Genomic DNA, 14,853 nt, shown 5'->3' on the forward strand with positions numbered 1-14,853 from the left:
CACCTTTTCAGGAAAGGGTCCTCAAAGGGCATAGGTTAGTCTGCCTGTCTGTCAGCTGCATCTGTATGAGGCAGGCGGGGCGGGGGGGATGAACTGCATCACTGGGTCAGCATAGGTTGTTGGGAGATACTGGGGACTGTTCTCAATGGCACATTATTTGTTTGAATATTAGGCTATAGTTACATGCTTTACATTTGAAAATGCGTACGATGGTTCATTATGAAGGAATTATAAGATTTGGATCAAATTCATACTATTTAGGCTTTCAAATCAATCGATACCATGGTGCAACATTTAGAAAATGTGGTGTGCCCTGTTGCACTTGCTATAGATTTCACCATTCAAAGTGATTGATTAAAACCACAACGTAGAATAAATGAATGAAGAATTGCTTTGGTCTTTCTACTTACCTCGGCCCAGCCAGGTAACAATAGCATACAGTGCAGAACATTCTAATTGCCAAAGTGGACATCCAAAGCCCTGAATTGCATGGTAGAGTTTGAGCAGCATCTAGTGGTGAAATAGGTAACTGCAGTATAGCAATGGGTAATTAAACGGGAAACTTGAGAAAATATCAGTAGTTTTCTATTACTGGCTGTCCATTGTCTCAGAGATTATGATTATTAGGAGATGACATGCCCTGCAGACACTCCCCCACAGTAATGAAACTAACAATACGTCCCAAATGGCACACTATTCCTTACCTTGTGAACTATATAGGGAATAGGGTGCCATTTGGGACATAACTCTGAACTGTCAAAACTTCCATCCACCATTGGCTCACTGGGAGTGACCTCTGTGCCTCTTAACCAATGGCCTGGTTTGATCTCTTACCCTGAGGCCAGTAGTGATTATGCTGAAGGATGGGAGTATTGAGACTACAGGTCTCGGCTTGTACTCTAGTCTTCCCCAGAGATACAGAGAGCCTTGATAACATTAACATGTAGTTAACTTAGGGAGTGTTTCAACAGGTGAATTAGCTTCACTGCCTAACTGGTTGGTGATGATGATTAAGCTACGTCATGTTAGGGTTTTTGTGTGTGTGCAGCTACACTGCCTGACTGGTTGGTGATGACGGGTGTGCATGGAGTATTGAGAGAATTAGATTCTTACACATGTAACCTACATGCAGGAATAAAGCACGTGAACAGTAGAGGTCAACCTGGTGCCCTAGAGATTTTTGGGATGTGCGTATGATATAACACACATACACAATCACTCACACAGACTCTCTCTCTCCCTGTCTCTCCCTCCTCCCCCTACAGAAGATGATGTGGACCTGGAGGCACTGGTGAATGACATGAACTCCTCGTTCGAGAGCCTGTACTCCACATGCAGCAGCGTGCAGTCTGAATCGGTTCCCCTCCTGCAGCACAACGGCCAGGTGCATGTGCACCGCGACCACCACCGCAGCGCCCCCATGCCTCCCCACACCCACACCTCCAACAGCGAGCTGCAGCACAGCACCACCTCCCCCAAACAGAGACTCCGACGCTCCCAGCCCATGCACATCCTCGCCGTCAGGTATGTCTACTGTGTTGGCACGCGCACATTCACACACACACACACACACACACACACACACACACACACACACACACACACACACACACACACACACACACACACAGCACTTACTGGACACAGTTGTTTGTCTGGCATGCTGTTAGTGAGCACACACACACCTGATAGATACAAGTCTTCTACATCTAAACAAGGGACCATGTTCTCAGCATGCTCTGTGAGGACAGGTATGTGTTTATTATAGTTCATCGTTTTGCCTATCAGCAATCTCTGCGTGACCCATTCACCCCTGTCACTTTCCCCTGTCCTAACATAGCTTAGCAGAGGGGGAGACCAAGTTATAATTCTCTTTAATTCTAGAAACAGAGTGTCAACTACTCCCATAAGCTGAGAGGAACTTTTATTCACCTCCGGTCTTAATGCAATCTAAACCAGTCTGTCAGAGTTGTAGCATCCATTATTTTGGATCCCTAGAGAAAGTTTGGCACTGGCTGGTAATGAGCTGTATCGTTGGTGTATTCTGTCAGATTGAAATGATACGGTTCAGTTTATTATTCAGTCCTGACCTCCGAATAGCACCCTGCTCCTGCCTCACATGGAACTGCATCAAACACTTCTCCTTTTGAACTCCCCTACCCGCCTGGGTTTGGAGAAAATGTAGAGAGATGCTAATGATGGCTATCTGCCTGGCTGCTGCAGTTCACTTCAGATGCTAGTCGTCTGATAAAGCCAAGCCAACCTCCAGTCTGTTTCTGATTGACAGTCAGGGGCTCCATCCCAAATGGCATCCTATTCCCTACATAGTGTACTACTTTTGACCAGAGCCCTATAAACCCTGTTCAAAAGTAAGGCACTATAAATGGAATAATAGGGTGCCATTGGGGATGCAGACCTAGTCGGTTTCTTATTGACAGGCAGACAGTGAATGAACAGGCTGTTGCTCTTGCAGCAGGTCATGAAATGGGCACTTTGCTCTTGAAACTGCATGAAATAATGGTTTGATGAATATTGCATGTAATTAGTAGCTCCTCAAACGCTGGCAGTCGTCCTGTGGTGTGGCAGAAAGAATCAGCTCACAGTGCAGTGATCAGAGAGAAATGGGCATGAGGCCCCGGCTCGGCAGCAGTCTCTCTCACTGTGAAACCATGGATTATTCATTATTCATACTCAGCCACAAAGCATTGGGTTTATATCAGGGGAGACTGTCCTCATGTTCTCATGATCTGCATTCATCTGCTTCACAACAGCTTTTTCAGTCTGTCTGTGTGTGTTTGTCCCCCACTTTGTTAATGTCCTCCCTGAATGTTGTGATTCTCAGGAGACTGCAAGAAGAGGAGCAGCAGCTCCGGACGTCCTCTCTGCCAGCCATCCCCAACCCCTTTCCCGAGCTCTCCGGCTCTCCTGTCCTCAGCCCTGGGTCCTTACCTCCGTGTCAGCCCTCAGGCACATACGTAAGTCAGAGACCCTTCTCTTCACTCCTTACTATGGTAGCTTAGCTAACCATGAAGATTGTTCTTGAAAAGGGCCACTAAAGTATGGTGTCGTACATCTTACAGTACCACAGCAGTTTGGTTTATTTCTCCCACGGTCGTTATCTCTAATCAGAATCAGTGTTTCCCCTATATTCATTTAGCAGTGACGGGTTGCCTCTGCTGAATCGTTGCCGCCACTCCAAAATACAGTACCAGTCAAAAGTTTGGACACACCTACTCATTCAAGGGTTTTCCTTTATTTCTACTATTTTTACTACATTGTAGAATAATAGTGAAGACATCAAAACTATGAAATAACACATATGGAATCATGTAGTAACCATTTGGTTGGTTAAATCAATCTAAATATATTTTAGATTCTTCAAAGTAGCCACCCTTTGCCTTGATGACACCTTTGCACACTCTTGGCATTCTCTCAACCAGCTTCATGAAGTAGTCACCTGGAATGTGTTTAAATTAACAGGTGTGCCTTGTTATAAGTTCATTTGTGGGATTTCTTTCCTTCTTAATGCGTTTGAGCCAATCAGTTGTGTTGTGACAAGGTAGGGTATACAGAAGAGAGCCCTATTTGGTGAAACACCAAGTCCATATTATGGCAAGAACAGCTCAAATAAGTAAAGAGAAACAACAGTCATCATTACTTTAAGACATGAAGGTCAATCAATCTGGAAAATGTCAATAACTTTGAAAGTTTCTTCAAGTGCAGTCGTAAAAACCATCAAGCGCTGTATTGAAACTGGCTCTCATGAGGACCGCCACAGGAAAGGAAGACCCAGAGTTACCTCTGCTGCAGAGGATAAGTTCACTAGAGTTAACTGCACCTTAGATTGCAGCCCAAATAAATGCTTCACAGAGTTCAAGTCACAGACACATCTCAACATCAACTGTTCAGCGGAGACTGCGTGAATCAGGCCTTCATAGTCGAATTGCTGAAAAGAAACCACTACTAAAGGGCACCAATAAGAAGAAGATAATTGCTTGGGCCAAGAAACACCAGCAATGGACATTAGACCGGTGTAAATATATCCTTTGGTCTGATTATTACAAATTTTTTATTTTTGGTTCCAACCGCTGTGTCTTTGTGAGACGCAGAGTAGGTGAACGGATGATCTCTGCATGTGTGGTTCCCACCGTGAAGCATGGGGGAGGAGGTGTGATGGTGTGGGGATGCTTTGCTGGTGACACTGTCTGTGGTTTATTTAGAAATCAATCAATCAACTTAGCTGCCACAGCATTCTGCAGCGATACGCCATCCCATCTGGTTTGCGCTTAGTGGGACTATCATTTGGTTTTCAACTGGACAATGACCCAAAACACACCCCCAGGGTGTGTAAGGGTTGTTTGACCAAGAAGGAGAGGGATGGAGTGCTGCATTAGTTGAGCTGGTCTCCACAATCACCCGACCTCAACCCAATTGAGATGGTTTAGGATGAGATTGACCACAGAGTGAAAGAAATGCAGCCAACAAGTGCTCAGCATATGTGGGTACTCCTTTAAGACTATTGGAAAAGCATTCCTCATGAAGCTGGTTGAGAGAATGCCAAGAGTGTGCAAAGCTGTCATCAAAGCGAAAGGTGACTACTTTGAAGAATATAGAATATAAAAGATATTTTGATTTAAAATCATTTACTACATGATTCCATATGTGTTATTTCATAGTTTTGATGTCTTCACTATTATTCTACAATGTAGAAAATGGTAAAAATAAAGAAAAACCCTTGAATGAGTAGGTGTGTCCAAACTTTTGACTGGTACTGTATGTTTTTTGGTTTTATTAAAAATACATTTTCGGATGGTAAAACGTTTTTAGTGTAAACTTAAACAACTAAAACCAGATTTAAAGTATGTAGAAAAGATAATGGACCTATATGTTTTTAAATAAGAACATCTTTGAGAACTAAAATCACCAAAATAAAAACTAGACAGGGAGAATCTAAAATTCAAAAAATATCATGGCATGGCCCCCATTGATTTTGTTATAATGTTTGAGTCACTCCGATAACATAAGAGCATGGCATAAGCCATGGCACATTTTGTAGAATTGAAGGAAACTAGCTTTAGAACTGCAACATTTCGCCTCTGCGGCCAAGAGGACGGCCTTTAAAAATGTTTGGTTGGAGCCCATGCCATTGGCCACGCCCACTACCCCACCTTAGTTGAAAGAAATGGGAAGGCTGCAGTGAACTCTTTCTTGGAAGAGAGTCACTCTTAATCATTACTATAGCAGAGCCGAGATTACTGTAAAAGGGATGTATATTTCGAATAAATATGTCCCTGGCTAATCCTGACTCAACTTTTATGGCTCTGGGGTTCAGAGCCTGTATTAGCAGACCCTGGGTTCAAATTGTATTATTGTATTTCTTTCAAATACTTTTAGCTGCTTGATAGAGCTTGCTTGGCTCAATGGAACCCGTGGAAAGTGCAAGACCGCCAATCTGGCACTTCAGGCAGGCTCAATGAAAGTATTTGACATTAGACAAATACTATTTGAATCCAGGTCTGGTCTGTAAGAACTGGCAGCATGAGCTGTAGTCTGTAGATGCAGGGAGCTGGAGATGGAAAATAACCATATATTTATTTGGTACTATGTACCTTTGGCTAGAACATGCAGCTTTTGTAAAGCAGTTCTAAAGCATGTTTTTCCGGTTTGTGATTGGCCCACGATACTGAGATAAAGACATATGTTGCCTAAAAACCTGTGTGTGAGTTTGTCTGAGTGTGTGTGTGTGTGTGTGTGTGTGTGTGTGTGTGTGTGTGTGTGTGTGTGTGTGTGTGTGTGTGTGTGTGTGTGTGTGTGTGTGTGTGTGTGTGTGTGTGTGTGTGTGTGTGTGTGTGTGTGTGTGTGTGTGCACATATGAGGTTGGGGGTCATAGAGATGGGCCCTGCTCCACAGCTGGCTCTGCTTTGCTCTCCCAGCATGCAGTGCCTGTCCTCTAGAATCGTCTCTGTCTGTTTGTCCGTCTTTCTGCCTGCCTGCATGCCGACCCTGGAGGCCTGGCTGGCTGGCGGAGTAGGGCTGGTGAGAAGTTAGCTGTTTACAGAATTTTCCGACCTCTGGGCGCTTTCTGACAGGCTCCCATTCCTCTTCCCCAGCCCCCGCGCATTGGAGGCACGCGAACGCTGCGCTGCCGGCTGGCCTGTCAGGGATCACTGCGCAGTCTGTTACACGATGCCCATATGATTTTCATTTGCCTCCCCCCCAAAGTCTCAGTCAATGACCTAGCTCTCTCTCTCTGTGTCTCACCCCAGCCGTGCTCTTAAAATGGTAGTGTTAACAAATAACAGACTTGTTTCGTTATGGACGGACGGATGTTCACTGGCTGGTTTTGACAACCCTGGTGGCGTAGGGTTTTTCATGATCTGTTAACTGGGCTGAAGATAGAGTTTTTTAAATTGAAATATTCTTATTTTACCCCCTTTTTCGTGGTATCCAATTGGTAGTAGTTACTGTCTTGTCTCTTCGCTGCAACTCCCGTACGGACTCGGGAGAGACGAAGGTCGAGAGCCATGCGTCCTCCGAAACACAACCCAACCAAGCCACACTGCTTCTTGACACAATGCACATCCAACCCGGAAGCCAGCCGCACCAATGTGTCGGAGGAAACATCGTACACCTAGCGACCTGGTCAGCGTGCACTGCGCCCGGCCCGCCACAGGAGTCGCTAGTGCGCAATGAGACAAGGATATCCCTGCTGGCCAAACCCTCCCTAACCCGGACGACGCTGGGCCAATTGTGCGCTGCCCCATGGGCCTCCCGGTCGCGGCCGGCTGTGACAGAGCCTGGGCTCGAACCCAGAATCTCTGGTGTCACAGCTAGCACTGCCTTAGACCACTGCGCCACCCGGGAGGCCCGGAGATGGAGGGTTTTGACCAACCAGTAGTCACTATACTAACTGGTCCTGATGCTGCCAGCCTGACTGACCTGGACACCCTGTCCCTAGGGTTGTGTCTTCAGCTGATCTGGACACAATGTTCTCTGTAATTAGTGGATGTATGCTGATCTGATGTGAGTTGTCCATGGGTTGGCACTGGTTGGACAGGAGCTGCAGATCTGAATGTACTGTCTGTACCTTGAGCGCCCTCCGTCCCAGTCCTGTCTGTCTGTCCGTCTCTGTCTGTCATGTCTGCTCTGTAGTAAGTCATCAGTCCTAAGAGGCAAGTTGGATGCGACCCACCTAACTCTCACAGCACAGAGTCTAAGGGCCTCCATCACCATGCAGTCAGACTCTGGGTTCCAGCCCATACCACACACCAGCAGGGACAAGTCTAAGCACGCCAGCGACACCGCATGTGACACAACTGTGCTGCAGCCCTATTACTGGGTTAGTAAACTGCACTGTCATGCCTGGTGCCTAGTCCTCCGTAGCTTAGCCTCCTTTCTGTTTCAATTAGACTGTTGTTAAGTTGACACACCGGTGACACAGGTTCACCTCCCGATCCCATCCCCTCCCTCCGCCTCTTCCCTTGTGTGCAACGCGTTATCCTTTTAAATCGTTCTGTGAACTCAGCAGCTGGCACGCACACTGAAAGGAGAAGGAGTGTGTGGAGAGAGAGATGAGCAATATGGTTAATAGCCTCTGAGCTCATTACTGTGGCGATGCATATTTACGCATGGTGAGGTAAGAGGCTTGGAATAGTAGCCAGCCACTCAGTCAGTTAGTGAGTGACATTGGTGGCATAGAGGGTGAACTTAACATTGGTGGCATAGTGGGAGAACTTGGCATTGGTGCCATAGTGGGAGAACTTGACACTGTTGGCATAAAGGGCAAACTTAACATTGGTGGCATAGAGGGAGAACTTGACATTGGTGGCATAGTGGAAGAACTTAACATTGGTGGCATAGAGGGAAAACTTGACATTGGTGGCATAGTGGAAGAACTTAACATTGGTGGCATAGAGGGAAAACTTGACATTGGTGGCATAGTGGGAGAACTTGGCATTGGTGCCATAGTGGGAGAACTTGACACTGTTGGCATAAAGGGCAAACTTAACATTGGTGGCATAGAGGGAGAACTTGACATTGGTGGCATAGTGGAAGAACTTAACATTGGTGGCATAGAGGGAGAACTTGACATCGGTGGCATAGTGGAAGAACTTAACATTGCGAAAGGAGTCTCCACTTGATGTCACCCACATTGTTTGGATTCACATGAACAGTGATGGCTGTGTATGGAATGTAAAAATTGGCTATTTAGAACATAGAATGAATATAATGTGCATAATTGTAAATGTTGTAAATTCCATGGCAGAGCATATGAGGCCACTCATCAATGTCACAGTAAAGTCACTACATGTTAGTAGGGATGTGCAGCATTCTATCACCTCCACAGCTGAGCATCATACTTGGCTGCTGGTGATTCAGGAATGCCTGAGTTTGGGTCAGAGTTCACCCTTTTCCACTGTAAATAAAATGTTGGTATATTGCTGATGTTGGCTCGTCTGAGTGTTTAGGTTAATTGCGTTGGAACAGAATTTCAGGTTAATGTGTTCTGCAACGCTGAGTTGGAGATCAAAGTGACCAGTGCCAGAAATGTGCTGCCTCGCTTAGACTAGAGGGAGTCTGTTTTAACAGGCTCTTAAACCACACCAACAGTGAAGCAGCACATCCCAGATCCTACAGCGGGCTGACTTAGTGTACAGGCCAAATGGCACCCTATTTCCTTTATAGTGCACTACTATTGATCACGGCCCATAGGAAGAAAAAAAGTTGTGCACTGTGTAGGCAATAGAGTCCCATTTTGAACTTAGGCAAAGTATCATGTAAACACGGCCCATAATTGTTCAGAGCCCCGTGTATGGAAGCAATGCATGCTTATTGTTTCTCTTTCCCAAAGAATGTTCCCAAACGGAACATGGAAGGATTACATGGGACCAGTCAGCACTAGGCATTCTGTGCTGCTGCTGGGAGAGAACATTCCTCCTGCAACTGCTTGTAGGACTTTCAGCTGGCTCGGCTCTGACTAGATCTTTCTCAACCCCCCCAAAGAGAATTGTTTGGGTTCAATTTAATTAATTGAGGCACGTTGCAGGCAGAGGTACTGGAGAGGAGAGGCTGCTGTACTGTAGCTCAGTATCTAATCTCATACGTGGGTGAAGTAAGCATGCTGTTCACTTGCAGGTCTTAAATTGGTGCCTGCGTACGTGTGTGTACGTGCGTGTCTGTGTATATCTATGTGTTGCACGCTGACTGGCAGCACTCTTGAGATACAAATTGCAACTGTGTTGTTAACAAATGCTTGTTGGAGGCGTGCCAGGGAGCTTGTGGTTTATTCTGGAACATCTCATGTGTCAGGCCATATTTAACCCTCCACTTACCCAGCAAGACAAGCCTCGACCTGCTGCTTGGATTACTTGGCCAGTGCACCAGTCACTCAGTGACAAAAATCTGTGACTGTTTTATCGACAGCCCTGCCTTGCTCTGCTTTGTGTGTTAAGTTCTGGGGAACTGAGAGATGCTATGCTACGCTATATTAGGCTAGGCAAAGGGTATTTAAATCTTACCCGAGGTCCGGACTACTGCTTTAGCCAAACGCTATGCCACGCCTACGGATGTTATTTTCTTCTCCGCAATGCGTCCCTGAGTACCTCCTCGGCCTTCTCTGATTGGTCCAGAAACCTATCGGTTGGGCCTGAGCCAGAACACGGTTGGAAAATTCGTAATTGGCTTTGATACTCTGATTGGTTAAAGATGATCCAATCGATGATGACTTACTCTTTTTGCAACGCCCCTTGTCACCACAAACAATTACAATGAAATTACTACTAAAGTAGGTAGTGAACGACAGAGCAGCGGAAGAATTTAGTGTGAGTCGTCAGGCTAGACTACTGCTGGTTTTCTGTTCTACTTACCTGATAATTAATTGCACCAACATGGTGTCCCAGGTTTAAATCTGTCCCTGATTAGAGGGGAACAATGATATGCTTTGAGGTCCAGATATGAATTGGAGGGGGTTAGGCTATGCTAGACCATGCTAGTATAGGCTATGCTAAACACTAACTGCTATGATGTAGGCTTAGCTGGACAAACTGGCTGGCTGTGGTTCCCCATTGGGAGAAGGACGTTAAGGTACCTCACTCTGTACACTGAGCCTGCCAGGTCACAGGTCAAACTAAGTAACACACCTGTCCCTCTGTGTTTTATGTCTCTTATTTACAGACTGCTAGATGATACCCTGGTTAGCTGTGTCATGTTAGCTTAACTGAGATAGACACGGTGAGTTCTCTTAGCAGGTAAAGTTACAAGCCAGAACAATTCCCCCACTTAGTACAGGCCTGTTCATTACTATAGCACAGGGATCATCAACTAGATTCAGCTGTGGGTCGATTTCTTTCTAATCACTAAGCTAAGGACCCTGGGACCGAACACCTCCCTCTGCAACTGGATCCTGGACTTCTTGACGGGTCGCCTGCAGGTGGTGAGGGTAGGCAACACATCCGCAACACTGACACTGAACACGTGGCCCTTCAGGGGTGTGTGCTTTGTCCCCTCCTGTACTCCCTGTTCACCCACGATTGTGTGTCCGCGCACGACTCGCAACATTATCATTAAGTTTGCAGACACGATGGTGGTAGGCCTGATCACCGACAACGATGAGACAGCCTATAGGAATGCAACAACCTCTCCCTCAACGTCAGCAAGACAAAGGAGCTGACCATGGAGAGCCGAGCACGCCCCCATTCACATCGACTTGGCTGTAGTGGAGCGGGTCGAGAGCTTCAAGTTCCTCAGTGTCCACATCACTAAGGATCTATCATGATCGAAACACACCAACACAGTTGTGAAGAGGGCACGACAACGCCTCTTCCCCCTCAGGAGGCTGAAAAGATTTGGCACGGGCTCTCAGATCTTCAAAAAGTTCTGCAACTGCACCATTGAGAGCATCTTGACTGGCTGCATCACCGCTTGGTTTGACAACTGCTTGGCATCCGACCGCAAGGCGCTACAGAGGGTAGTGCATACTGCCCAGTACATCACTGGTGCCGAGCTCCCTGCCATCCAGAACCTCTATACCAGTTGGTGTCAGAGGAAGGCCCTAAAAATTGTCAGACTCCAGCCACCCAGGTTGGAGTCTGTTCTCTCTGCTACCGTACAGCAAGCGGTACCTTCTGCACCAAGTCTGGAACCAAAAGAACCCGGAACAGCTTCTACCCCCAAGCCATTAGACTGCTAAATAGTTAGTCCGGGTAGCTAGTTGATTAACTATTTAACTATCTGGCATTGACCCTTTTTGCACTAAATGTTTTGATTCACATACGCTGCTGCTACTGTTTACTATCTGTCACTTTATTCTTAATTATATGTACATATCTACCTCTTACCTCGTACCCCTGCACATCAACTAGGGAATGGTAGTCCTTGTACAGCCAAGTTATTATTACTCATTATGTATCTATTATTACTTTTATTATTACATGTTTAACTATTTTCTTTCTCTCTGCTTTGTTGGGAAGGGTCCGTAAGTAAGCAGTCCAGTAGTCCACACCTGTTGTTTAGGAAGCATGTGACAAATAACATTTGATTTGAATTGGGCCGGCAGGCCGGGCCGCCATTTGGGAACCCTGCTCTATCATATGTGAGTCCCTGATCGTGTCCCTGTTTTAGAGATTTGCTGTTTTGTTATGGTTAGTATGACCTATTTCTGTTCATTATACTTATTATGTAGACTGATGATTTTCACTCTGTCTTTGGGGAAATTATTCCATGATTTTCAGTATTTTAATGTGATCCTCTGTAATAAACACACATGGATAGTTTTTCACCAGTGTCAAGCATGGATATGTTCCCAAAGTTCCTGCATGGGCCACAGTTTTAGTCTGAGAACATTATACAATAGCCGTCTATATATAGAAGTGTGTGTGTAGCCCATATTGAACGTGTGAGAAAAGACCAGTTGATTCATCATTGTATGACTTTACTGGAGGGAATGTGAACTGCCCTGCTCTGTGTCCAGGATGGAGTCTTGACAGGGTGGAATGTGTTGCTGCAAGCTGTTAGTTCATCTGGCCTGAGTAGAGTGTCTCAGCGGGCCCGCCAAGCTTCAGCTGGACTCATGTAGGTCATGGAGACTGCATGGAATCCTCCACTGCAGGGCAGAGCAGGCCTCTCTCCCGCACAACTCTCTTGCGCTCTAAACTGAGAAGAGGGCAGCTTCTCTCACTCTCAACTTTCTGCTTTTCTCTCTGCCCTGTGTCTCTCTTCCTCCCTCCCTCTCTCTCAACTCTATCTCTCTGCCTCTCCCTCTCTCTCTCTCAACTCTCTCTCTCGTACAGGAAAGTAGGACAGCTCAGATTTCTCTCAAGTGGAACTAGTGTTCACAGAGAGAGGAGGGAAAAGAGAGGGGAAAAGAAAGGGGGAGAGATGGAGACACAAGGAAAGTGCTTTCTGTCAACAGGAAAAAAGAGATGCAACTGTACTCCCACACTCTCAGCATATACATTCAATTCATCTCTAACTTGTTACATTTTGAAAAGGCAACCATTGGAGGAAATGCAGACAGACAACTGGCTTAATTCAAATAGCAGTAATGACTAAGTCCAGAGTAGAGAGCAGAGCAGCGCCATTGGAATGAGGCCTGATCTTGGCTTCTCTCCAGAAACACCTAATTATACTGGAACACAATGTACAGCTATGTGAAATCTCTGAAATCAAATCTTTCTCACCGTTTCTCAGCACTCACTTTTAATAAACTGATTCTGCTGCTGACTTCTTGTATTGTAGTAGGTAGGCCTATACCAGAGTAGAGCATTATATAGTTTGAGTGAGCAGGTTCCCAGTGTGTGGGTATGTGTGGGTGTGGGTGCGCCACCAGCAGCTAGCTGGCCTTGGCCTGGCCTTACAGCTTGGGTGACCAGTGCAAGTAGAAGTACAGTGAGTGCAGCTTGCGGGCGGCTGGTTTTATTGTGTAGTCAAATTTGAATGATGTCATCCTTTTGTGAGTGCCCAATGGCAGTCCCTGAGTCCCGTAAGGGGACAATGTTCTGCGGTGCGGTGGCCTGAAAGGGTGCTACCCGGGTCCCTGCTGCGCAATTAACCAGTCTGCTCCTATTGGAGAAATGTTTGTCTCCTCTCTGGATTGATCTCAGTAGGGAGCTGCAGGGAAAGATCTCGGCCATTCAAAGGGGATTGTTGGGGTTGGAGGCTGGGGCCGATATGATGTGTGTGGCAGGGAGGAGGTATGGGAGCTTCAGGCTCCGCTCAGGGAGGATTCTTCCCAGAGGAATGCACAGAGCCGATGGATCAGCCTCTATTTGATCTATATATAGACACCGTCCGTGGGTCTTTTTGCTTGTGGTTTGTTCTGGTTTGAAGGGACTAAGGAACTGAGGGATTGTTTGGTTTTGGGGGTGCGTTCCATAATGGTATCTTGTTGAGTTTTAGTTAACTTCTAATGGCTGGGATCCCGTTAACGGGATCGATATGTCAACAGCCAGTGAAAGTGCAGGGCGCCAAATTCAAAACAACAGAAATCTCATAATTAAAATTCCTCAGACATACAAGTATTTTACACAATTTTAAAGATAAACTTGTTGTTAATCCCACCACAGTGTCTGATTTCAAAAAGGCTTTACGACGAAAGCACAACATATCATTATGTTAGGTCAGCACCTATTCACAGAAAAACACAGCCATTTTTCCAACCAAAGAGAGGAGTCACAAAAATCATAAATAGAGATAAAATGAATCACTAACCTTTGATGATCTTCATCAGATGACACTCATAGGACTTCATGTTACACAATACATGTATGTTTTGTTCGATAAAGTTCATATTTATATCCAAAAATCTCAGTTTACATTGGCGCGTTATGTTCAGTAATGTTTTGCCTCCAAAACATCCGGTGATTTTGCAGAGAGCCACATCAATTTACAGAAATACTCATAATAAACATTGATAAAAGATACAAGTATTATACATGGAACTTTAGATAAACCTCTCCTTAATGCAACCGCTGTGTCAGATTTCAAAAAAACTTTACGGAAAAAGCACACCATGCTATAATCTGAGTACAGCGCTCAGAGCCCAAAACAACCATAAAGATATCCGCCATGTTGTGGAGTCAACAGATGTCAGAATAGCATTATAAATATTCACTTACCTTTGATGATCTTCATCAGAATGCACTCCCAGGAATCCCAGTTCCACAATAAATGTTTGATTTGTTCCATAAAGTCCATCGTTTATGTCCAAATACCTCGTTTTTGTTCGCGTGTTCAGTACACAATCCAAACTCACGACGCGCGGGCAGGTCCATGCAAAAGTTCAGACGAAAATTCATATTACAGTTCGTAGAAACATGTCAAACGAAGTATAGAATCAATCTTTAGGATGTTTTTAACATAAATCTTCAATAATGTTCCAACCGGAGAATTCCTTTGTCTTCAGAAATGCAATGGAACGCAAGCTAACTCTCTCACGTGAACGCGCCTGGTCAGCTAATGGCACTCTGCCAGAGCCCTTACTCAAAGAGCCCTCATTCCCCCCTCCTTCACAGTAGAAGCATCAAACAAGGTTCTAACGACTGTTGACATCTAGTGGAAGCCTTAGGAAGTGCAATATGATCAATATCCCACTGTATCTTCGATAGGCAAAGAGTTGAAAACCTACAAACCTCAGATACTCACAGACTTCATTCAAACAGTTTTAGAAACTTCAGAGTGTTTTCTATCCAAATCTACTAATAATATGCATATATTAGCAACTGGGCATGAGTAGCAGGCAGTTTACTCTGGGCACCTTATTCATCCAAGCTACTCAATACTGCCCCCAGCCATAAGAAGTTAATGAGTCAAGCTATTCTGAATTTTTGGGAACATATGCTGATATCTGGAACCACC

At 45.4% G+C, this 14,853-nt stretch overlaps 1 protein-coding gene across 7 annotated transcripts in view; it reads left to right on the plus strand.

Moving 5' to 3' along the window:
* Positions 1-14,853, plus strand: part of LOC139573569 (growth factor receptor-bound protein 10-like) — a 78,782-nt gene that overhangs the window by 44,175 nt on the left and 19,754 nt on the right. For all 7 annotated transcript variants that reach the window (XM_071397180.1, XM_071397181.1, XM_071397183.1 and 4 more), the window contains 2 exons: positions 1,266-1,524; positions 2,843-2,975. In XM_071397180.1, coding sequence (XP_071253281.1) covers positions 1,266-1,524; positions 2,843-2,975 — 392 coding nt within the window. The remainder of the gene's footprint in view (positions 1-1,265; positions 1,525-2,842; positions 2,976-14,853) is intronic.

The sequence above is a fragment of the Salvelinus alpinus genome, chromosome 4, assembly GCF_045679555.1.
Source record: "Salvelinus alpinus chromosome 4, SLU_Salpinus.1, whole genome shotgun sequence".
Lineage (NCBI taxonomy): Eukaryota > Metazoa > Chordata > Actinopteri > Salmoniformes > Salmonidae > Salvelinus > Salvelinus alpinus.